The sequence below is a fragment of the Topomyia yanbarensis genome, chromosome 2 (genome assembly GCF_030247195.1).
Source record: "Topomyia yanbarensis strain Yona2022 chromosome 2, ASM3024719v1, whole genome shotgun sequence".
NCBI classification, from domain to species: domain Eukaryota; kingdom Metazoa; phylum Arthropoda; class Insecta; order Diptera; family Culicidae; genus Topomyia; species Topomyia yanbarensis.
In genome coordinates, this window is record NC_080671.1 from 51,432,448 (window position 1) to 51,459,577 (window position 27,130).

Sequence of the window (27,130 nt, forward strand, 5' to 3'; positions counted from 1 at the left end):
GGTCGACAATGTTCTTTTGTTTGGCAATGAATTTGTAATCCTATTTGCGCTCTCACCGGTAAATCGTTTCAACTTCAAAGGGAAGCGCATTCGGTAAAAAAAACTACCGGATGGAAATATATCAATAGTTGTAAGTCTTAATCTTAACATTTCGGAGATTTGTTTTTTTGACGTACATACATCGATTTGCTTGTTTATTGGAACCAGTTTTTGACGACCTATAAAATTCGAGGGAAAAACGATTTTTTTTATTAGCTAGTTTATTAATAAATTATTTTTGTTTATTCACAACTGTTTGTATTCCAAAGTATTTGAATGCGTTTACAGTGTGTGTAACAGTGTCTAATCATACAATTGTTCATTTGTAAAGAAGTGATGCTCTATTACAAGTTGCCTAATTACATCGCTTAGGCCTAAACTCATAACTGGATATTTAGTTAGTTATCCGAGGCTGTTGTGCTGCTTCCGTTGGACATTCAGCATGTGCAGTTATTTCCTATCTTTTCATAAATTAAAACACAAAAGGTTACAGAAAAGTTCATACTTTGTTTGTTCGTTAAGGATAGCCTACGTTTAAATTCCAATATGTGCACAGATTCATGCGGTACTATAACTACTTAATGCGAAGGCTATTTACAGTTACAGCAGAACAAATAAATTAAACTAATTAACTTAAATAAAACTCAAATGAAATACGATAGAGGTCAATAAATGTAATGTACAGTTATTACGATTAGCTACGATTAGTAGTTGGTGGTTTTCGATTAATCTGTTCCATTCTAGGTAATACTGCTCGGGTCGAGCGAACAAGCCGTTTCCTGTATGCGCTCATGTTTGGTCAAAATATTTTATTCAAACACTAATTAAAGTCACTTGGACGCTTTCCACCAGGCTCGTTTGTGTCAAGCATAAACACTATCCGTTCACTTTAGTTCGTACGGACATTCTCCGTTTGTCCTTCCTCCGGCCTTCGTTTCCAATCTTCAGCATTCGATGCACGCGGGTGCAATTAAATTTTTATCTCACTTTAGATTCGCTGCCGTCCGATAGAGTCGGTTAGGTCTGATTAGCTTCCCCTGGTACTTGCCGGTAGATAGGTAGGTAGGTACTGTTTCACAATTATTGCGTAACTCGATAACTGAATCGACCTAATCGAACGAGAGAAGGAGCGGAGGGACGGCGCGGAACAATTTGTCCTCAATTGCAAACACTAATCCACTCCTCGACTTCGCAGTCATCGCACTCGACGTAGCAGCACCAGTGGAATTTGCAGTTGCAACGGTCCACCCGTTTCTCCCGGACCAGATTGTAGCCCCGGCCACAGCACATCGAACCGCAGCCTTCACTGCCGCCACTAGTTCGGTTGCATCGCCGTCCAACCGTTCCTGGGGAAAAGAAGATAAAGGAACTTGTAGGATTATGCATAATTCCGAACGATTTGTAAATGTGATTCAAGAAATGGAGCTCAATGTAAATCAAACTGCCGAAGAAACCTTCCCGGTTGGGAATCGAACGACTGACCTATCCAATCAGTTAACCTCGCTCGTTACTTTCAGACCTGAACCAACTTTCGCAAGGCTGTTTTGATTAGTGACAATTGAGAGCTAATGAATGCAACATATTTTTATTTCTCTTGCAACCATTACTAAAAGAAGTCTGGGAAAATGGGTACCTAATATCCATTTTAATATTTTTAAAACGATTGATTTTTTTCTTGTAACATCATGAAAGTTCATGAATTTGAAATATTCTAAGCAGCCCATTTCGTATGTAGTTAAACGCTGGCGCGTACTGACATTTAGATGACTGCAAAATACTTTATGGCAAGCTTCAGTTGCGTAGCCAGATGTCTCCAACCTTTTGCGTGGTGTTGAGAATCATCACTAATTAACATTCATGCATGACAATCCACTTACCAACTCTATGCTTGCCTGCAAATAACTTTGGATGACGGAAATGAGTTTTGACATTAAAAATGTCTAACTCCACTATATGGGGTTAGAAGTCATTCTAAAATCTAAAATATCTTCTATGCACCGAAACTATGTAAGGTTTCTACGCTTATAGCTCCGCTATTACTAGATGGATTTTAATCTTTTATACAGTCAGCAGCGATGCCAAACTTGCAGACATGTTTGTATTTTACAGACTTTTGAACGTTATTTACAGACATGCTGCCGGATCCGGACATCTCCAGAATTTTGAAATATTAATAGACTGTTCCCAAAATCGTGAATAATGTGCCATGAATTCTGGAACAATCGCATTTTTACGTGACGAAAACAGGACCATGAACAAAAATCATGGCTTTTATAATTAAGTTCAATTTCCCTTCAGTAACGCCCCCATTACGCTTTCATTACCCAAGCAACATATTTTGTAGTAAAAGAATATTAATAACTAATAATGAAACCAAATCACGGGTAATAATCTAGCCGAGGTGAACATGATCTCAACTGTTTCATCACCAAAATGTCATGAAAACGTACGCTGTATTGAAAATCAATTTTGCCACCTAGTTTCCAATCAAGTTCAATTATGTTTGGAATATTTTCGGTGCTGGAATAATGTGATGTTATTTTGGCAAAAGATAGTTTGGAATATTTGAAAGCAAATATTTTGCTCTTCTATGCTTAAAATTCACCGGCGCTTCTATATTTTGTGTGAATTTTTCAATTTTCCGTTTCTATTTTTTACTATTGTGGACATATTTGTTTTTGTTTTGTGAATTTCAGTCACGGTTTCCGCCAAGTTATTTCTAATTGGACGCGAACTAGTTCACAACTTTATGAACATTATTCATAAAACCAAAAGTTGACTCATGATTTTTTTCATGGATATAGAAACATTAGTTCACAAAATCAAAATACTCTGGATATTATTTCGTGAATTATTTCACGAAATTCAAAATTTTATTCATGAGTCCATTCAATCCTCGTGAACTAATTCATGATACCTAATATATTAGTCACGATCCAATATCCGTGCTCATGAAATGGTTCACAACATCATCAAATATTATTCATGTATTCGTGAACTGGTTCATGATTCCTAGTATATTAATTACAATCTAATATCCGTGCTCGTGAAATAATTCACGAATGCATGAAATATTATTCATGTATTCGTGAACCTGGTTCATGATAATTAATATAATAGTCCCAACTTATCATTAGTTTTCGTGAAAAAGTTCACGAAATCAAACATTTTTCATGTATTCGTGAACTGGTTCACGATTCCTAACATATTAGTCAGGATCCAATATCCATGCTTGTGAAATAGTTAACGAAATCATAAAATATTATTTATGTATTCATAAGCTGGTTCATGATACTTAATATAGTCACAACTTATTCGTTTTCGTGAAAAAGTTCACGAAATCATAAAATATTATTTATGTATTCGTGAACTGGTTCACGATTCCTTATAGATGGTTTACGATCTATCTAGAATATATTTGCGTGCTTGTGGCATTTAAAAGATATCCCTAATCATTTACAATTTCATGCAACATGGTAATGATTTTTTTACGGGAACTCTTTCACAAAATATGGAGTATTATTCGTGCAATCATTTTTGTTCTATGCACACTTTCATGAAATACTCAGCTACTAGCGAACAGTATTAAGTACGAGCAGTAGATATAAAAAAACTATTAGGACCTCGAACATCGTTATTCATTTGATAAGGTTCATTGTGATGTCCGGACAGAAAATGAAAACGGCACTGAGAACCCTAAATAGTGTGCGTGATATAGTTCACAGAACAATATATGGCATATGAGTCTTGTTTTAATGATCCAGATCATATTGTAACGTTATTCCGGGTAAAAAACCGTTAATAACCAAAAAGTAATAGATCACGATAAGGCGAAGAGAATTTACGAATACTATGATAAAACTGCTGATATCATAAACATTAGTTATATTACTCTTTGAAAGTAAGCTCTAAAATAAAATATCATGAACATTAACAGAAATTACGAAAATCGTGACTAGGATCCTGAAATCATGAACACAACTCTCACAACTAATGACAAAAATACATAAAATCGTGACTAAGATCCTGAAATCACGAACATAAATTGCTCTATTCATGACTAAACTATCACGATAACATGAACAGAAGGTACAAAAATCGCGATTAAGATCCTGAAATCATGAACAAAAATCACACGACTCGTGACAAAAATATCTAAAATCGTAAAAAAGACCCTGAAATCATGAACATGAATCACTCTACTCATGACTAAAATATCATGATAGCGTGAATAGAAATCATGAGAATTCACAAGAATCCCGAAAAAGCTCTTGAAATTATGAACAACGTATGACTGTAGCCTCTGTATTCGCAAATCATGAACAAGAATCACAACAAAAACTAAACATCTCCAGGGAACAACAATAGTGACCCAACCAAACATTCTAATGTAACGCCATGTATATATTCGGGGCGAACTGGTTTTTAGAGAACACAAATAGTTTCATGAATACGAGGTTTACTATTCATAATTTCAGGAACTTGGTCGCGGTTTTCGCGAAATCGTGATCTTTTGTTCATGAATTTATGAATGGATTTTTTAACGTGTAGCAAATTTTCTCTAAAATTATTGTATTCAAACATAAGTCCTTCATTCAAAATTGTATTCTGTTTTCAATCTACAATGTTCTAATGTAGCGGAAAAAAATCCGTTATTAAATTCATAAAAAGGTCACGATTTCATGAACTGAGTAATTCACGAAAAGCCTGACACACTTCCTGAGATCGTGAATAATACTTCTCGTATTCATGAAACTATTTATGCTTCTAAAAACTAGTTTTCCCGAATGTATACATGGTGTTACATTTGAATGTTTAGTTGGGTTACTGTTGTTGTTTCTTGGACTTTTTTGGTTTTTGTTATGATTCTTGTTCGTAATTTGAAAATACACAGCCGACAGTCAAGCGATGTTCATAATTTCAGGAACTTATTCGCGATATTTTGTGATTTCTCATCACGTTACCGTGATATTTTATCCATGAGTTTACTATTGGATATTTCTGTGAGACTAGCGAAATGTATGTTCAAGATTTCAGAATATTGGTCGCGATTTTCGTAATTTCTATTCACGTTATCGTGATCTTTTGGTCATACGTACAGTGAATCATGTTCAAGATTTCAGAATCTTAGTCAAGATTTTTCGTACTTTAATTACGAGTAATGTGATATAGGTTTGTGATTTCAGGAACTTTGTCATGATTTTCATAATTTACATACACGTTGTCGTGACATTTTAGTCACGAGTAGAGATTTATTACATATTTCGTTATATTCATGATTTCAGGATCTTAGCCAAGATTTTCGATATTTTTGGCACTTGATGGTACATGATTTCTGGATCTTAGTCAAGATTCCCGTAATTTCTGTTCACGTTACCATGATATTTTATTCTAGAGCATACTTGCGAATTTGACACGTGCAGTAGGGCAATGCAATTTTTCTTAATTCTCCAAGTCCCCCTTTTATATTGTGACAAATGTCAAAGTAAGCTCAGATGCCGAATTTCACATCATTTGGACATTTCTAGACTCCCGTCCACTTCGCTTGAAGTGTTTTAAATTGGTAGTATGGGAAAATATGCGGGACGAATATATTAAATACTATAATTTTGGAAGCAGCACTTAGAAAATTACAATTTAGACCTCTTTGTAAAGGAAATAGCTTTAGTATTTGAATGAAGATATTTCCTTTTCTCAAAAAATACAGGAAAGTTTGGGTCCCCAAAATCCCCTATTTTTAAAATTGTTCTTCTCCGTGCTGCAAATCATACATATTTTGCAGTTTGTTTAATGTAAAAAAAATCTCATAAATTGAACGAAACCTTTGCGACCTGTATCCGAATACGAGAAGCTGGGGTTATAGGGCCTATTATTTTCCAGTCAATTTTAATAAAATGTACCTTGTTGAAGAGGAAAATCCTTAAGAACAAAACGAAAATAGATTCTTTACGGGTAAAACTCAGAAACGTAATATTTTTGACATTTAGTCTCGATTTCATATTTTTATCATGAACTTGCGCATATCAACTCTATTTAACAATAAATTCATTTGTTGACAAATACGGGAAATTGGAGTAATAGGACATTTAATGAAAAAAATGATGTTTGTTGAGCTAATGTCGAAAAATTTGGTGTTTCTGAATTGAATGACAAAAGGCCCTATAACGCCAACTTCTCGTATTCGGACAAAGGTTGCAAAGATTCCGTTCGATTTCTGCGATTTTTCACATCAGAAAAACTGCAAAATATGCACGATTTGCAGCTCGAACCAGGAAAATTATTAAAAATAGAAGAATTTGGGGATAAAATGACCCAGTACCCAGCTTTACCGTATTTTTCGAGAAACGGGAATATTATCATACAAATACTAAAATTTTTGAAAGAGGTGTGAATTGTAATTTTCTGAGTGTTGCTTCAAAAGTTACAGCATTTAATATATTTTTCCTCCATATGTTCCCATAGTACCAATTTCAAAAACTTCAAGCAAAGTGGGCAGTGGTTTTGCGAATTATTTCACGAGCACAAATATTAGATCGTGACTAATATATTAGGAATCATGAATTAGTTCACGAGGATTCAATGGATTATAAATAAAATTGCGAGTGTCGTGAAATAGTTCACGAGAAAATATCCAGAAAGCTTCGATTTTGTGAACTAATGTTCCTAAATCTATGAATAACATCATAAGTCAACCTTTGATTGTTTGAATAATGTTCAAAAAATTGTGAACTAGTTCACGTACAGAAAATGGATTTGGTAATGACATTGCGGACACCGTGACTGAAGTTTACAAGACAAAAACAAATGTTTCCACTGATAAAAGCAAAATGCGGGAGTTACTGAAGGGAAATTAAACATAATTATAAAACGCATGATTTTTGTTCATGGTCCTGTTCTCGTAACCTAAAAACGTGATTGTACCAGAATTTATGGCTTATTCACTATTTTGGGAACATTTTTTGTTCCGTGAAGGATTTACGCAACCATGTACAGATTTTCACAGACATTTAAACTATTGGTTCACAGACAACCTATGAAAACATGTAGCATCCCTGGGTGCCAGTACCACGAGTATAACTTGCGCCCGTTACCTAACTGTTTGTTATCTGTTGTAAGTTTATCGTGCGCTCTGCACCTTGCTGTGCTATTTGAAACTTTTCATACATACTCGAGTATAGAAATACGATAGGTGCGAGTCGTGTACACATGATGATTTACAAAGTTGGTGGGTGGAGAAATTTGGTTTAAGTTCAGCACTGCAGGGTGAGACATGTGTGAACTGCTTGTGAGCAGAGCTGTCATTTATACAAATTTATATGTATTACATAGGTTTTAAGATTTGTTTGAAATTTCAATTTAAAATATTTTTCGTCGGACCCTCCCTGCAGCCCTTTTTACTGACAGTGGCCATTCCTTCAATAAGTTATTATTATTGCAAGTTATTTTAAAGTTCGCATATTCAATTTCTTTTTTTGTTATTTTACGGAATAGACGATGCTTTCAATTCTTAAATGCTTATAAAATGTCATAATCACATTCAATTTAAATTACTTTTATGTTTGTGTGTGCCTTTGGTTGACGATCCGGGGGAATTCTCAAGCCAAGATATTTTGGCGGTTTGTAGGTATGTAGGGTGAAGTGGCCTATTGGCACACTTTTCATATTACGGATACACGTGATGCTTACTTTTATCACTAAGGCTTCTGTGGGTATCTCGAAAGCACGGGCGAACTCAACTGGGTTTGTGACTACTTAAATGCGGGGCTTAGTTGGAGATTTTGGTGGATGAGCAGATTAAGTTATGTTAGAGCAGTGTCAGTTTTGTTTTCAAAGAGTTACCAACCTACTACATAGATTCTCGGTAGTCAATCCAAAAGTAGTAACACAGTTTTAAATGTGTTTAAATAATGCAATAACTAGAACGGCGGTGTATAGGGGGACCCGGGGCTATGAAGACAGTGGAGATTATTAGGACCTTCTCGATGTCTGACTGTCGTACATAATCGTGGAACCGCTATTCTAAAACATTAATTTTGACAGCTGAATCTAATTGTTTGTTTTTTTTTAGAAAGGAGATACAACGTGTTTCATTTTTTTGCCATTCTCAAAATAAAAATCATTATAATGGTAAAACCGTAATTTAAGCAACAGATCAAAATAACAGGTAAGTGTTTTGGAAAGCTTGAGGCTCCTGTTTTATGGAATGATTTTTGTTTGAGTGAAAACACATATATTTTCAAGACGCTCACCACTTTTGTACGAAATGCGCGTACGGGGCTATTCCGACCCCCTATTCCTTCAACCACCGTTCAGCGGCTTGCGGCTACGCACACGTTTGCACACGCCACAGCAAAGAAAATACATGATGCGCCAATCGACAACTGTCACTAACCAGATTAGGATTTTGCAACACAATTTTTGCTACTTAAGGAGTTTTTGACGGTCTGAAATGCCCCGCAGGGAGGTCAGAATTACCCCTACATGGTAAAAGGATGGAAAAACGTAGAGTTTTGCAAATCGTCGCCTAGCGCTGCCATGGTGTAGTGCAAATGAACTTTTATGGCACCAAAGTGTAGCTGAGGTTTCAGACTAACAATTAGGATCTTCGACCGTAATTTTTTTACATTCATCTACCTAAAAGGGTATTAAGTAAGTTCGAATAGCCCCGGGGTCCCCTACCAATTAAAATTCTAAAACAAAGCTCTTTATAATTATAAAACAAAACACGGTACTGGTGATGTAATTTTCTCAGTTTTAGTTTCACATTGAAACAACTAATAATATAAAATGCCGCGAGGGGTGGGCGTAGCGTAGTTGATAAATAGATTGCCTTTTACGCAGCGCACCTGGGTTCGAATCCCGACCCCGCACATAGGGTTAGAAATATTTAATAAGAGATTTTTCTAACCCAAAGAGGCGAATGACCTTAATGTTAAAACCTCTATAATTGAAATAAAAAAAATGCCGCGGATGATGCCCTAAGTTCATCGTATTAGTTTCAAACTAGATACGGTTTAATTCTAAAATTGTCAAAATTTAAGATTGGCGCGGTAATAAGGTGCCTTCAAAAAAAAAACGTAATGCGTTTAAGGGGGTGGTCTACAATTTGTGACATATTGTGACAAATGGGGGAGGGGGACTAAGCTAGAACGATACGTAAAATTTTTTAACTCAAGAAAATAAATTTTCAAAAGAATTTGTTACGTAATAGGCGAGGCGGGATAGATAAATTTGTGACAATTTGTTACATGGGACGACGGGGAGTCAATTTTGGGCAATTTTTGCGAAACGTAATTTTTGAATGGTCCCATTGTAATTTATTATGTTTTTTTTTTGTTAAGCGGTTATTGTCTAAATTAAGAAATACTCAATCTAAAGATTGTTGTAGATTCATTAGTACTTTATTGAAAATTTTATTGGAAAATGAGATTTCGTATTTCGTGGGATAGCTGAATATTTTCTTTGACGAGCGAAGGTTTCCACATCACAGGCACAGCTCTCAATAATGAAGCGTTTTGAATATATTGCCGGAATAGGCCACCCTATTATGCTTGGTGGATTAGCCAAACTTTTCCATTTTTTTATTGATCGAATAATCGGATACATTATTTTTCACAAAGCTAATTGCTAATTATAAACGTTTAAAACGTTTAATGAGATACACAAACGACACTTGGAGAAACTTTTCACCTGCCATTCTCAACGGTGTTCGGGTGGTGCAATCGCGGCTGAACCAACATATACCGTCTTAATTGGCTTTCAACGGCAGATCATCTCAAGGTGTTAGTTACTTCCAAATAACGCTATGCATATACCCTGGGCAGACGAACACGTGCCAGTTCTGTAACCAGATGGCACACTACGGTAAGCCATGCGCTAAAGCAACTAAAAATCATCTACTACAACCAACACCATCAAACAGCCTTTGACATCTGATGATACCCCAGAGACAGCCGGCTACAAAATAAATGCCAGACAAACAAAATTCCACGGTATATCCCAAGCCAAGAGTAACACAGCTAGGGATGAACTGAACAAGAAAGAAGGTGGTTATACTAGAGTCACTCGAAAACACAAAAAGCACCGAACATGTAACAGCGAAAATCAAAGCCCTAGCGACGACGACATGGATACAAACACTAGCGAGGGAGAAGGGAGACGGAATGATCAGCAAGAGGCAAAGAGTAAACCTGACCATTACTCACCCACAAGAAAAAAAAATTAACTCAAGAAGCGGAAAGCAGGTTTCAATATTGGATTACTTATTTATTTCTTTTGTAAAGTGAATTGTATCTTTGAAATGTATCTTATTTTCAAAACGGCGAATAACCTTCGAGGTTAAAGCCTTAATAAATAAATAACAAATCACTGGAAGGTTAGACTCTGTGGAAGTGTAAGAAGTCCAATCAAATAGTCTTACTATCTATTAGACAAGCAGGCCCAAATGAAATTACGCTGTATTTGTAAAAAGTCAAGGTACTGAACGACAGAGACCTCAAAACTACAAGGCTCAAAAGTGCAACTTGCGTGAAAAGGAGAGCAGTTTATGGTACAATTGTAACTTACGTAACGCCTTCTGAGAAAATTTCAAGCTAATGTGCATCTTACTTGGCATGACAACACGATTTATTTTAATCTAGTTGAACAATTGAACAATTAATTAAATCATTTATTTACCTGGAATATCCGAGATCTGGTCCCGCTCGCAAAAGTTCGGCGATCTTTGGTAGTAGAACAGAGCATTTTCCATCTTGCGATTGGTTCGACTAATAGGAACCAGCAGATGCGGTTTGTCCTTCGTACGCCTTGGCGGTCGTATATTGTGGGCGTGTTTCCGCTTCTTTGGTTTGTGATACACGATCATCGGCGGGCCGTTCCCTAAATTGGACTGATCCACCAGAATCGCACGACGATATTGTTGTTTGAGGACTTTTCCCACGACTCGAAAATCCGGCGCCGATTTCCAGCATGTCTTCAACTGACAACTGCCTGACATCCCGTGACACTTGCAGCGAACCTGCATGTTGTTTGAGACAGCCTGTGAAAAACAATTATGGTTTCTAGAGCCAGATTGAATGAGTTGACCGTGTACTCACCCGTCGTCCCGCATGATTGTTGTGCAGATTAATTTGCGATTGAATGTCGCCCCCCTTTTCCCTCGTATCCAAAAACAGTTCGGAAAATTCAGCGCCAAACGCCATGTTGTGAGAGCAACCACCCCACTTCCAGCGGCTGGCTTGTTTGGTTTTCAACTTCTTGAAACTGTCATCGACCAGCACACTGTTCTCATTGATGGCATCCAGAAACCGCAATTTCTCCTTCTCCAAACTCTCCCGCAGCGACTTGGTCATTCCCTTCCGGTTGACAGCTGGATCACAACCGCAGGAAATTAATCGGCCCTGGGCACAGGCTCGTGCCACACTGTGGGTAACCCCGGCCGCAGCAATCGCGTACGCAAAGGCACTCTCACGGTAGCCTGAAAGAGAATCAAATGGTAACGGTAATGTCAGAAACGTGTCCTCAATTACGGGCTACTACCCTCGGAGGTCTAGTGTTGAGCCCATTGGAGTGATGGTTAATTAAATAATTTATTTACAGGATTATTTATTGGAAGTTTGTTTGTGGTCACGATCCGAATCGGCACACAATGATCCCCGCTGGAAGTGAAATGACGAAGGCAAAGAAACATCGATGAATATTATTTGCTTTTCCAGCAACAGTATTTTCAGTTCTCTCGCTTGTGATTCGCGTCACAGCCTACCGAAGGCGGAGGTGATCTACGACCGATCAGATCCCACAACTTTTGCTGCCGATGCCTGTGTCTGCCAAGTGTCGTCAAATGCCGGCTGTCACCGTCCGTTTAGCGACTCGACTGGAACCTGGGTGGATACGTACGGGGCGGAGATACGAGCTACGGATGCGGTGACCGGGAATAAGTCCCGATCGTGATGCAGCATCAGACAACCAGATCGCTCCTCCGGAGGAAGAAATGCATCCGAACCCCGAGCGGGAAACAATCAACCAATAAATTTTGTTCCATTTGTATGGAAATTAAATTGAAAACTTCTCGGTTGGTGCCTGGTGATTTTTGAATTATTTATTACATTCGCTGCCGTTGTGAGCTGCGGTTGATAAGATTGTAGCAACTATCGACTGTCAGCGATTCAAGCACTTTATTTGTTTCGATGTTCTTCAATGTTTATCTTGTTTCGGTTTTATCGATATACATAGCCGTCTTTCTTTTGCGGAATTTCGAAAATATGCTCAAAAGGTATTATGTAAATTGTACATTAAAGACCGTACTAAGTTATTCCTCAGTTTGGATAGAATTTCATTTTTAGGGGTTTTGAAGTAGTTTATTATTTTCACAAAACATGAACATTTTTTACGTTGTTTAGATGAGCAATAATATGTTTAACAGTGCAACTCTTTTTAAAAGCAATAAGAACATTTATTTATATAGATATGTCTTATGACAACAAAATGAGTCGATTCTAAATGCGTCTTTCTAGCGCTGTCAAATTTGACACGGTTTCATATCTCAAAATTAGCTAGTTTTTCAGTACCGCTTTGTTTCTTATCCAGTGCACAAACAGTTTAAGATATCATTGTCTTGGTATAGAGTAAAATGACAGAGAAAAATTAGAGAATAGTTCCACTTATATGTGAAATATTCACTATATCCGTGTGTTTTGCCATTTTATCTATCAGATAGGGGCAAAAATAAAAAAAAATATTGTTATCTATTTCGGACTAGACCATCAGACGACGGGGTGTTTAAGCCGGATTATTCTCCAGACGTCCTGTGAAAAAAATGAAAATATTGTCTCATTGATATCAGAGTTTTTATGTCGGAAAAATAATAATCGGAATATTAAACGACCCGTCACCTGATTGCCTGGTTAAAAGCAGGTATATATTCTGGCAAATCATGCTCCCAACGCGTCCTGCGAAAGTAGCAGAGCGTGTTCTTTCTGTATGGTCCAAAGCTATCTTTCCGGTTGAATGACAATCGGAGTATAGCATTGATATAGTTGATTTTGCACATTGTATTCATAACAAATAATTGTTTGACATTCCGCGCGTGCAGTAATCGATCATTCTTTCTGAGTTCCAATCCAATCAATTTCAAAATTTAATTTCAATTTTTAACAATGTCGGTTGTCACGGTAAAGATGGACACGTCTATCAATACCAGGACACATGTTAGTGAACTCGGGTGATTCGTAGTTATACTGCCTAAGCTCGACCCTCATTAACAGAAGACAAAGATTAAGCCCGTACGATATTAAGCCTGTTCTAATGACCCTGCCACTTCTAGTTTTCCGATCTGTTTACTTCACATCCTTGCTCTCACTTGTGTACTATGGCTCTAATTTTCATAACTTTCCCTACCCAGTAATCTCTAGCTAATTGAATGTCGTTAAAATGTAAAAAAATAACCATGTAAGTGTTGTTTAGAAATTTAATTATAAACAAGACATTCCGCTTCCGGCTACTTAGCAACACAAATCCTACTAACTTGGCAAATTTATTATTCTTAGATATGAAATCACATGATCCGCCATCAACAATTGTATGCTCCATAAAGTGTCGGCAAGTTCATTGACAATCACGTTTGTAAATGTTTATCACTAGTTTATACTAGAATCTTTAACAATCACGATCAACGAGGTTTCTAGGTGCCCCTCGTATGAGTGCTTATTTATTTGCAATCGGCAGTGAGTAAATTGTGTCTCTTCCAAGTTTCGCGAGCGGTAGGTAGTAAAACTTCGCTAAACATGCCTGCTGCGACCTAACAGAGCAAATAAATCGGATCAGAACGAAAGGGGGAAACTGAACCGAGTCCAACTACCTGCCCACTTATATACCAGGCAGGACGATCAGCAGATCAAACCAAGTAAGATAGGTTATGGCAAGAACTGTGGAGTCCAATGGTGTAGTCAGAAACTTGTGAAAGGGGGTCGTTTTGGTGCGAATTATTTGAAACTGCTTAATTTTAATATTTTTGTAATTTTTTTCAACTGTTAACGCAAATACCAACTTTTTTGTGGTAAAGAAGTATCTTCGATAAAATATTCGAAATATAGAACAAAAATTATCCTACAGGTATCATTTCACTCTACAAACCCTAAGAATGTACATGTTTTAAACCTGCATAATTAACTTTCTTTTTCAATATTTTAATATCCTAGCTATACACAAGGTGTATTTAGAAAATATATGTTACATGTTGCTTAGATGCATGTACATTAGAGTGGGACATGGTTATATGAAAAAAATAAAATTTGGCTCCGAGTAACTTTTTGGGTCCCATTTAGCTCCCAGAACAACTCTGCAAATTTTTAGCTCGATCGGTGAAACTATATTTTTGCGCCCGCGGTTTAAAGTTTTTCATGGGATTTCGGATGGGAAAATTGTATTTTGCAAATTAATTCTTCCAAGAGTCGCCCGTTATCTCCTAAAAATAAATTGATGTCTGCTTTTTATAGGAAATTTGTCAAGGAAATAAAAACTAGAAGACTGCAAAACGATCTGATGCTTGTGGAAAAAGTTATTAAACAAAAACCGATTGATGCCCTGAAGATTGATGAAAATTTCACTTTTCATAGCATCACTGTTGCTGATGATCAAATTATATACAAAATTTTGAATTTTCTCTAATTATGTACAAAAGAAGCTTCAATTTTTCCCCCTCGAAACTCTTGCGAAGTGGCCAAACAGTACAGATAATTGATTTAGACACATTTGGAGAAGATCAAATCAAAATTTCATGTAATTGGACTACCATAAGCAGTGGTGTTAGAAAAAATGAATATTTTACCAATTGTCAGAGCATCAATCGGTTTCAGCCTAATAACTTTTTTCTCAAGCGTCAGATCATTTCGTGATTTTCGAGACATTGTTTCTTTGTTAAATTTTCTATAAAAGCAACATAACGGTTTATTTTTAGGAAGCAATGGGCGACTCCTGGAGGAATTGTTTTGTGAAAGTTCATTTTCCCATACAAAATCCCATGTAAACTTCAAACAGCGGGCGCAAAAATATAGTTTCAGAGATGGGGCTAAAAATTTGCACAGTTGTTCTAGGACCCAAATGGCACCTAAAAAGTTGCTCGGAGCTGAAATGTAATTTTTGTCCCACCCTAATGTACATGCATAAAAACAAATATGCAAAATGCAACAACGGCACGAGTAATTTTATTATTCTGCTCAACAGATATGGTTAATGTTGTTTTACACAACTCATACAAACGATAACAAAATTCATGGCATGTTTGAGCTCTATTAGTTTCGGCACAAATCTGTACATCATCGGCAGAAATCTATGCCTTATCGGCACAACACTATCATCAACATTTGCTTGAAATTATTTTGCAAGCGTATTTTTCCCTGCTAAATAACATCAATATCGGGAGGGAAAGAGAAGACCGTCTTCGCATGTCCCGTCCCAGGTTCTAGGGAGGATTGTCAACGTAAAATGCGAGTTTTAAATCTATAAAACCATAACCATTTAATGCAACTATTCCAATTGGTGCAATTTATTTATACTCGTGTATTTGACATGATTCAGAAAATAACGTTTATTTACAACTAGCAAAAGATAGGTATATGCTAAGTGAGATTAACGAACCCCTAGAAAAAGTTTCATCACATGAACATACGGATTAAAATCAATGTTTACCCTTATAGAGGACCTTAATCCTAAAAAACGATTTGAATCAAAACAGCAATAACAGAGATAACAAAAATTGCAACAATGTAAACCATTCGCAACAGCAATCTGCACCATTAAAGTCTATCTATATAGGAGATAATTCCGATAAACATTTCTCGTAGCTCTGCCTCCATAATTTTCAACACTCATATCACTTCATTCCACGTCAGAAGTGGCACCGCAAGTTTGTAATTCCTGCGGCTTTCTCGCTGTTATTTGTTTTATTTAATAACTTACTGAAGTGAACGAGATCATTATCGTTAATCGAGCTAATCAAATCGCGCAATGCGCACATTCCAGGGCTCCACTAGCGCCGATCGGAGAGAACCTGTATATAAGGTCGAGCGTAAGGAATGAAGCGTAATATTAAATTAAATTGAATTTAATTTGATACATTACTTAAATTGCGCCTGCCTGGGTTGCAAGTTGTTTTCCATCGGAGATAATTTGCGAATGAGTAGCGGTGCACCGTTCCGCCACTACATTACAGCTTATGCGGAGAAATGTAGATAATCGATCAAATCTCCTACTCAAATCTATTAGCTAGCTCTCAGGTGCAGAGGAAAACCGAATCCGTTTTGCATGCACACGCCACGGTTTTTCGACTGTGGATGTGGAAAGGGACTATGGTTTCGAGCAATAGAAATCCGACCCATGCTGTGAACCTGCCGGTCAAAATTGAATAGGAAATCAATGGCAGGTATATGTATGGATGCCGGATTGTAATTAGATAACCCGTTTAGTAACATTTTTACATTTCGCTATTACAACATATTACATATATACACACATCTTGACTACATCACTGAATCCTAAAATACTAGTAGTCTTGCAACTTAGCCGCCTGCTACCAGCACCAGCTTACACGATTACGTAGCCAGTATGCCCAATGTCAGATCCGTAGATTATGATTTCAACCAGCCAAAATTCTAAAAATTTTGTGGAAAGTAAATTTTCGATTAGTACGGTTGCTTTTAATTTCTGTGGCGATTCTTTAAGATACTTCTGCCAACACATATAGCTAAATAAAATCTTCAACAATGTTGCTCCAAATTAATCGTTTTTCAAGGTTGACGAAGAAAAATTGTTATTGTGTAATAAGAAAAAGTTGTGTAAAAGAGTAACCCTTTAGGAAAATTATGATGCCAATTGATTTTAATGCGTAATCAAGTTTCGCGAAACTTTACTGAAGTGACTTTATCATAAAAACATCTTCGAAAGCCAAAAAATACTTCTAACCACCTGTTTACGATATGGAACCACCGTGTGTAGCTTATATCTCAAAATTCACATTAAAACTAGTTAGAGTGTTCATGAATGTTATGTAATTCGTTGGTTGTCTGGAGAAAATGTCAAAAAACTGATCAGAGAGATTTGTTTAGAACAGTGGCTTTCAACCTTTTTCATTCAATGTACCCCTTTCCGAATATAGGGTGAAGTGCCTATTTTCGCCATACTAAGGAGGGCGCCTCACTGATTCATTAATTACTCGGCCTACAAACAATGGAATGCGTACAAATTGGCATCAACAGCTTTGCTTCGTTGTTAAGTACCAAGATAATAACATACATGCGCTGAAAAAACAGTGAAATTCTCGTATTTGAGCGCAACGAAAACACGAATCGAGTGCTCCTATTGTTGCGCTACCATTTGACTCAATGCGTTAAACAAAGATGGCAGACACTGCTCTAACCAACGGCTTCAAATGGGTAGCGTGATAATAGAAACAAAGCGATAATAGGCTCATCGCCCTAAATCCCCATGATGTACCCCTTTCTGAAAATTTCATACCTTCATTACCCTGTCAGAAAACCTGATTTTCAATTAGATGAAAAACATGATTTTCCAGTTACAAACCCGTTTCTGAGCACTCTTAGTAAGTATCTCAATTCCTGAAACACTGATTCAATATATAAAGATAAATATCCGACGGGAATGTTAGGAAAACAAGTTAAAATTTATCCGGCATAATTCACCCCTACAATAATCTAATTTACCCCTGGGGATGAATTCACCCCCGGTTGAAACCACTGCTTTAGATTACTAACCCAGTGGACAGAGAAACAGGTAAAAAGTGGACAAGTGAAATAACGAAGATTAAGGCACGAAAAAATAATTCCGATCTGCTGCTTGAAATTAGAAAAATTGTAAAAAACTACAAGGAACAGCCCTATGGAGTTGTACGAATTGCATACGTAGGACTGCAATACGTGAAATATTTAATTTCTTATTACATTTGGATTAATAATTAATCAAACATATTTCATTCTACAGTTCACTTAATGAATCAAACCGTCTTGCTCATCAGGTCATTTTATTTACAATGGGCTATCGAATCCGATTAAAGAAAACAGACAGAAATCTGCGATGGAAAACCGAACTAATATCTGGAACTGCTTTAAAATTTTAAAAGGTTTTCTATTGTGTGCGGTAATTGTCTGTTTGTTTTTTTATTTAAGTGACGTTAAATTTGTTTTTCATTCGTCACGTATTGTGTGCGGTAAACAACCAGAACGATGCTTAAAAATCATGTTTTAAACAATACAGTCACAGTTCTTGTATAGGACAAGCTTTATAGTTTTATTTTGCCGTTATTGTAATTTTCCTAAAGTACACATAAATATAGCGAATGTAGTGGTCTTAATCATATATCGAAGCAAAACATATACAAGAATCGAAAATAGTTTTATGGATGGACTTAGATGCATTTTTTGCAGCGATTTTTTAACTAACAGTGCATCCATTCATAAATAGGCTTTGTAGTACCTATTGTATTGGTAGATTCAAAGTGGGATAGGTTGAGTGGAAATGAATCTCGTGGAATCAATAAATTGATGAAACGTAAATAATAAACCTTCGTTGCACTTTCTTTTATCCATTCGCGTGAATTTGTTGTTAAGAATGTTTTCGTCTCCTTAGCCTGTCATGGAGATGACAACACAAAGAAAAAACGAAAGCTTTCGCTTCGCGCAACGAGAGCTCAGATTTCTATCATACACGCAACACTTGGATATACCTACACATTCGCCTCAAACAATAAACCCAAGCGAACGGTGTACCGTGCTTGAATCAAAAAGCTGTGCCAGTACATCGTATCCGTACACAAATGGAAGATACGCACCAAGCAAAATGAGTTAACGCTGGTGACGATGGGTGGAGCGAAAGAGACAAATCGTCGCTGTTGTGCTATCTTATGACAAACGCCATTTTGGGGTAAACTGAGTTAGATATGCCACATCACGTGTCTAAAAAATCTCTACAAAGTGGCGTTTTCAGAATTTTGATATTCTGCTTGGTTACTGAGATATATCAAAAAACATAATGAGAAATTTTGAATTTTTTGCTTCAAATGACTGTGTCTGAGGATTAACTCAAGGTATCTTGATACATAAGATGTTTTTATGTGTAAAACTCTCTAAAGAACACAATGGCATAATAACTTTCAAAACAAAATTACTCGAATTGTGAGAAAAATGTAGTTTTAGTTTTAAACTGGAAATATAGCATATTTGGCAACACTGTAACCAAAAATAACTATTTTTGCTAGATTATCTGACTCATTTCCTTCAAAATGCATCTCACCGATTGTTTATAGGCCAAACTAAACCAAAGATATGAATAAAAGTTAATAATTGATGATTTTTTTCTATGGAAAATTTTCCATGCACGATTATGACAAGTCATACAAATTTTGTCATCTATACACACCTATGACATGTGTGAGTGCGACTTTTGTTTACATTTATAGTCAAAACTCGCAACATAGTCAACCAATCTTCATAATATTTGAGAGATTTATAAAGAATAGATAGAAGCATCAATTGTCTTCTTTGAATTGTTTATACTATTTATAATTTTCAAGCTATTCAATCTCAAACTTTAAAAATCGTTTTTCTCGAAATGAGCTAAATGGCGCTTGTCATAAGATAGCACAACAGCGACGAAATAGTACCACGATGCTAGCCTCTGCTACACTGGCTGTGGGAGCATGCAGCGCAGTGCTCTGCTCAGCCTGCCATCCAAGAGACAACTGAGCTTGCCCAACCAAATCTGCTCTTTAAATAGTCGATGATGACGTCATTCATAGAAGCGTTGCGCGTTAGGTACATAAATCTGTCGTGCCAGACTAGGGAAGCGCAGCCTTCTGTGTGCAAATGCGTGGTATTTTGACTATGTTGAACATTTAAAATTTCTGTATTTCTGAGCGATATGAGCAAAAAAATTGAAAATTTACCGTAAGATGGCTGAATTATATGCGTTTAAAATTGGACCGCTTTTCGTTACATACCATTTTTGTTGAATTTGCAAAGTGCACCCCCATATCGAAAACAAAGACGTAGTCCTACGTCAAAAATTTCATCTCAGATCTGAGATCTTCATTCTTGACAGTGAAGGCGCGTTGCACTGCTCGGTGAATTAATCTGTCAACGGTGTAATGACCATACGGCCTATTGACAATTCAGCCTAGTGACGATTCAGTCTAATGACCATTCAGTTTAATGATCATTCGGCCTAATGATCATGCTGTCTAATGTCCTTCGACCTAACGGCCCTCGGTCTAATGACCCAGCATCTTTTTTGCCACCCATCCGTTACAATGAAGACAAGGATTCTTTATTTTCTCTTCAATCATAGCCTACTACAGTTTCCATTTCTTAATCTCTCAAAGAAGAGATGTATAACAACACTCGAAAGAAGGGATCTATAACAGCACTCATCAAAAGTAGCTCGTGAACACACGTGAATCAGTGGAAATATTTAAACTAACTTCTATTTCTTCTTGCTCCGACTATGTATATGGAAATAAATGTAAAATCTGTAAATATTTTCGCCCTGTTTCCATTATCACTCAATTGAAGTCGTTGGACAGTGCACAATGGGAATATCAAAGTATAAAAAACGCGACTTTACTCAATAGCAGTTTATGAGGCTAAGTGTGGGTATCGAAAATGCATACACTTCATGTAAAAATGTTTGGGGAATCGATTGAAGGCATTTAAAATGACCGTAAAGTACGCTATCATGCTCGTTTTGCTCCAATTCCCCTTTTTGTTCGTGTTTATTTTTTAGTGGCTATACAAATTGGAAGATAGCTGAATGCAGGCTACCGTAGTTAGTGTTTCATATGCAGAAAAGACTAAAGATTCTATATAACATAGCATAATATTGTCTGTATGAAATGCTTTGAATCGCTTGACCCCAATCCTTCCCAAATGTTAGGTTTTTAGTTTACCTTGACTCAATATCCCGGAAGCAGGCTTAATGCGGTTGACCAAAAGTAGTGTTTATTATGCTAAAAGTGGAATTGAAGATAGATAGAATGATCGTGTGAACTCGATTTATTCCGATTCTTCCGAAAATTCGGAAGGGAAATCCAGCTGGGCAAAATATTTCGGAAAGAGTCTGAATGTGGTCGATCAATTGTTGTATTACTTATGTTAAAAGGTCTAAAAACTGCTCAGAATGTCCGCAAGAAAAGGTTTGAACCCGTTTTACCCTTATTCTTCCTTCAACAATTTTTTAAGTTAAACCAAGTTTTACATTTCGGGAAGAGGTTAAATACGCCTACACTAAAGTAGTAATTCTTATAGTAAAAAGTCCGGGGAAACAATTGAAGATAGAATGACCACACGAAACGAGTGTTCCCTGTTTATCCCAATTCTTCCCATAACTCAAGTTTGAAGTTAATCTTGGCTTTACATACAATATGGTTCGTATCAAGATTTTAGACGAGAAAATCATATTCTTTAAATATTGCTACCAGAGCCATAGACGCAACCGGATACAAGTGATTCGTACAGTTCTTATAGCATTTTTCTTCTACGTTCAAATGAATACTGAGTAGTCTGCCCATTTTCCCGTTTATGAGTCATTTGCGCGTAAAGTAACAAAAACGCAAATAACTTAAAAACTATTCAACATATTAAGATACTATGTTTACCAAAATTTTATATTTTATATATTGTGAGAATCTTGTAGAATATTAAAAAATCATGGAAGCTATTATAAAATATTTTCTCAGATAAAGCTCTATATCTCAAGTATTATTAAAAATAGAATTTTTACAGCTTCGGTTTCTTGAAGAATAATTTATTACAACTATGCTGAATACACCAACTCACTATCTCTATTTATATGAGAAATAAATTTTGCATCTTATAGCAGGATTAATCAACAAAATATTAACAATGCTCATGATTTTGAAAAACAAGTGCATTGGAGGACATTTTGAGGATTTTGCTCGGATCGGCCTCACTTCGGATTATCCCAGAAATCTGGTTACACTGGAAAGAAGGACATATTTGACTCGTTATTAAATCCCTCTTGCGATATTGATCTTAATGTTTTAAAACACGTACAGGACATTTTAAGGGTTGTTGATGAAATTTGCCACATTCCGAGATATTACTGGAATGTTATTCCATCGGCAAGGAGGACATATTTCGATCCGTTCTACACACAACTCGAATGCTTACCTGATATCTGTTCCTCCGGAAAAAGGAACTCTTATCGGTCGGTTATATAACCGACAAAAAATCATTTATCAAAATGTCAAACATCGCGAAAGTAGACCATCGGAGACAATTATTATTTTACAAAATAATAAAATTTAATGCGTCTCAAGACTGCACTATGGTCCCAAAGCTGTATTTAGGAAGACAAAACTGTTAGCGCCTAAACCGTTAGTTTTAGATATGTAGTATCTTCGGCAAACTTTCTTAGAACTTACTTGCCAATTTTTTTATATTAGTTGAATTAGGGTGGTCCTTGTGGTTAGGGTGTTCAACGTATCGACTTCTTAGATATGTAAAATTTAGCTACACAATGTTCTACAAAGTTATAAATCAATCAAATTGAAGTAACTTTTCTGAAGAAACTATGTGACTATCTCCAACGGTTCATGTGCTATGATTTTTGCAATATTTAAGGTGGGGTGGTTCTTTAAAAATTGTATCTTATATCTTTTTATGTGTTAATTTCTCGCCAATACTTTGTTCTAGAAGTTTTAGAACTTTTGTAAATACACATTATTCCCGAAGCAATTAAGTTTCTATCTCTTTTGTTTGCATAGTTACAGGCGATTTTCAAAACAAAAATGGTTTTTTCAAAGCAATATATCTTCCAATATTGCAAATGGATTTTCAATATTTTAATTTCATTTGAAAGATCGAAACTTTTCTAGTTTTTGGTGAAAAAACTGCGGGAGCGTTATTTCTGTAAAAAAATATTAATTTTTAAAAATGGTGTATTTTTCAACAAAAATCGTTCATAACTTTTCAAATAGATGAGATAATAACTTTGTTACTTCTGCAAAAATATTCGCCATAAAAAGTTCTAAAAGTGCTGCAAACAAAGTATTTACGATAAATCAATGTGTGAAGTGACAAATCAGAAATTGTGATTTTAAGGGGTCGCGTTTTCATCACTCAATCTCTTATGGTAAAATCAACTGAGAAATAGTCATTGTGTGTGATAATACCAAAAGTCACAGAAAATCTATTGAATATGTGACACTTTTTGAAAGCACAACATTCTACCGTACAACTACATGTTAGCGTGAATTTACAATAGTGTTAATAGTGTACTATAGTAAACTCTTAATAAATCTATTACGTGGCCAATAAAGCAACCGTCATCATGCATTATATAGATGCTAGGGAATTATGCTTTATGAGTTATTTTACCAGTTCGCGATTAGCGATTTTCAGACCTCTTACTTTTATTTATTTAGAAGTAACAAAAAATTGTTAATCTTTCCTTAACTTACCCACACCCTTCATCATAGTCGATAATTAATTTATAGTTTCAAACATTGCATAAATGTTGACAAAGCATACAATAATTTCCGTTGCTATGAATAACAAACTCGTTTCAAGATTTTGTTATAAGATAACAAGACGTGAACAAAAGTATTTTCTTTTTAGCACTCGTTTTGAGCACTAGTCCAAACCAAAAAGGATTTACTTAAGTGAGCATAGATATTTTTTGTTGGCCGATTTAGAATTAACGATAGTTTGCAGATAACACTGTAAATACTGTAAACTGTAAATCCACTGCACCATTTAGATGTACCGTAGACTGTTCTTTCGAAAACGTTTACAAATCCAATAGAATTGCCATGACATTCGGCATTATCATACACAATGACTATTTCTCAGTTGATTTTACCATAAGAGATTGAGTGATGAAAACGTGACCCCTTAAAATCACTATTTCTCATTTGTCACTTCAGAATTGATTTATCGTAAATACTTTGTTTGCAGCACTTTTAGAACTTTGTATGGCGAATATTTGTGCTGAAGTAACAAAGTTATTATATCATCTATTTGAAAAGTTATGAACGATTTTTGTTGAAAAAATACCATTTTCAAAAATTAATAAATTTTTTTACAGAAATAACGCTCCCGCAGTTTTTTCACCAAAAACTAGAAAAGTTTCGATCTTTCAAATGAAATTAAAATATTGAAAATCCATTTGCAATGTTGGAAGATATATAGCCTTGAAAAAAACCATTTTTGTTTTGAAAATCGCCTGTAACTATGCAAACAAAAGAGATAGAAACTTAATTGCTTCGGCAAAAATGTGTATTTACAAAAGTTCTAAAAACCTCTAGAACAAAGTATTGGCGAGAAATTAACAAATAAAAAGATATTAATAGAAAACCAATTTTTAAAGAGCCACCCTACCTTAAATATTGCAAAAATCATAGCACATGAACCATTAGAGATAGCCACATAGTTTCTTCAGAAAAGTTGCTTCAATTTGATTGGTTTATAACTTTGTAGAACATTATGTAGCTGAATTATACATATCTAAGAAGTCGATACGTTGAACACCCTAACCACAAGGACTACCCTAATTCAACTAATATAAAAAAATCGGCAAGTAAGTTCTAAGAAAGCTTGCCGAAGATACTATATATCTAAAACCAACGGTTTAGGCGCAAACAGTTTTGTCTTCCTAAATACAGCTTTGGTACCATAGTGGACTGGTTTGAAAGTTTTTCACTTATCGGCAAGGGAGGTAACCCCAGTAATCGTTTCCCAAAAACTGCGTTAAGTTTGATCTGAATGCGACTGAGTTAAAATTTAATATTCTCGATGAAATGGGGTTTGGGGAGTTAAAAGGAATAGGCGTTTCATTGTCAATATTGCTAGGAGAAGTTATTGAACTTTTAGCGAAGTGATATCTGAGTCAGTAGGGCCTAGCAACGCATGTATTAACGCCGAAGTGAACACAGGTTGAAATAATTATTTTGACCACCAAAATCGACACCAACAGATAGTGTGCCAGATCAAACATTTCCCCCTGAAGCCCAGATGAAATGATTCTCCAGTATCAATTACCTAGGGCAAAACCTACGCTACGATCATCATTGCCCAGCTGATTGTAACTGATAGCCACTGGATAACAATAAGTTTTCACTGTACGGCGGTTCATATGCAATTTCGTCGCCGTAGCAGCACCGAGAGCAGATGATCGCACACAGTTGGATCATCTTCCCCTTCAGCCGTCTTATGTCCTGTGGGAGCAGCAGGATAGTACGTACGGCAGTACAAAGTTTAACGCCGAATAACACAATCCAGCGCAATTGACTGTGAGTCGCGCTCGCCGTGCATAGGTCGCACGGCCGGATCCCCACAGACCGGGACTTAGACAAAATTCGAATCAATGAAATTCAAATATAACTATTTGTGTATATATTGTAAATAAATATTATGTTGTAGAAAATAGACTTTTAGTGTTGCGCGGGCTAAAAGTGATTGCAATTTTAGCCCGCGCAACAAATGCAAATTTTAGCTCCAATTGTGATCGCATAGAGAGCACTATCACCAACTTACCAAAAAAGAGAGATAGAATATCGCCATGTTCAGAAGAATTACTGCAGAACGCATGTTCTACAACTCTGTAGAAGACATAGAATTTCTTGCTCTCTCAGTTGAAAAGTTAGTATTGGTCCCCTCTATGCGGCAACCTGTGGAACTAACATTTTGTTATCAAAACATGAGTCGTATTATTTAGTATAAGTCTTCTGAATATGCTATTGGACTAATCCTAACTATTATTTCACAAAAATGTATAGTACGTAGGAATCTAGTACTGCTACACAACCATGCACTACTTGTCCCCATACAAAACTAACTCAGATATCACTTCGTTAAAAGTTCTAACAAAGCTGAATCGACTAGCAGTCTTTGACAAAGTTGTAGATAATTCAATTATCTTTCTTATATTCACTTACAGAGATAACCTGATGCATATAGTGTCACCTAGCGGTGAAAATGCGAGCGAGTGATTTTTCTATATGTAAATTGTCGAAAAATCCCATCAAAATTTCAGGTACGTCAGTCAGGCAGCTAGACTAGTCCAAATTGTTTCATATTTGGTGTAAGTACTCCTGATAGGACTAAGAATCGGCTAAGAAGTGGGCCGATGGGGGCCATTTTTTTCTTGTCACACGAATGTCTACGATGTCGATAAACCGGTAAAAAAATTATCGAGAATCATATACACGTTCAAAAATTATCAAAGATTGGATACAAAAGTCGTAAAAAATTCGCTCATTCATATTGAAAATCAACGTGATCAAAAGAAATGATCGCCAAAGGTTCCAAGTTTCAAACATCGATTGTGAATACCATACCTCAACGTTACCGGGAAATACTGACGTTTGATCGTGCAAAGCAAAACAAACATAAAATGAAACATATGACCGGAATCTACGAGTGAACATCACTATAGTTCGACATACTTCGACTGAAACCAACTCACATACAAATTCGCTAAACTGGAGTGTGCGCCAAAGTCATCTTTTTTGGTCAAATCACGGCAGGAGATCGTAGTATGCCTTTGCACAAATCACGACCGGAGATCGCAGTATGCCTTTGCACAACTCTACACTCCAGCTTAGCGAATTTATATGTGAGTTGGTTTCAGTCGAAGTATGTCAGCAAGCATGAAAACAAACCCTGCTCAAATCTATACCAAGAAGCTGTACGAGCATGTTCTAACAAAATATGACATCCATTTCTCGACAAACATAGGATTACGGCTTAAAAGCCAACTGTCAAAATTCTCTTTGAATGGAAATTCCGAACAAACCATTACTGGTCAAACACAGTTCATAGTAGTTAAGAAAGCGAAAACTTTTCTCTTTTGTTTACTACAAATATCTGTGATTAATGAGTAACGGTTTGTCCGGTATTTCCTTTCAAAGAGAAATTTGACAGTTTAAGCCGTAATCCTATGTTTGTCGAGATTTTAATGGACGTTTCAGACTTAGGACAAATCATCAGTCGAGCAATTTAAATAAATCTACGAATCCTAATGAATTCCATTCGTTTTCGAATTTTTATCATGCTATTTTTTTGTT

The 27,130-nt window shown here is 36.1% G+C and overlaps 1 protein-coding gene across 10 annotated transcripts in view; it reads right to left on the reverse strand.

Moving 5' to 3' along the window:
• Positions 1–258: 258 nt before the first annotated feature.
• The window catches only part of LOC131684820 (protein Wnt-10a), a 59,724-nt gene continuing 32,852 nt past the window's right edge, over positions 259–27,130 (reverse strand). For all 10 annotated transcript variants that reach the window (XM_058968008.1, XM_058967999.1, XM_058968006.1 and 7 more), the window contains exons 4-6: positions 11,136–11,515; positions 10,717–11,077; positions 259–1,385 (exon numbers count right to left, since the gene is read on the reverse strand). In XM_058968008.1, the coding sequence (XP_058823991.1) occupies positions 1,198–1,385; positions 10,717–11,077; positions 11,136–11,515 (929 nt within the window). In that variant the 3' untranslated portion in view covers positions 259–1,197. The remainder of the gene's footprint in view (positions 1,386–10,716; positions 11,078–11,135; positions 11,516–27,130) is intronic.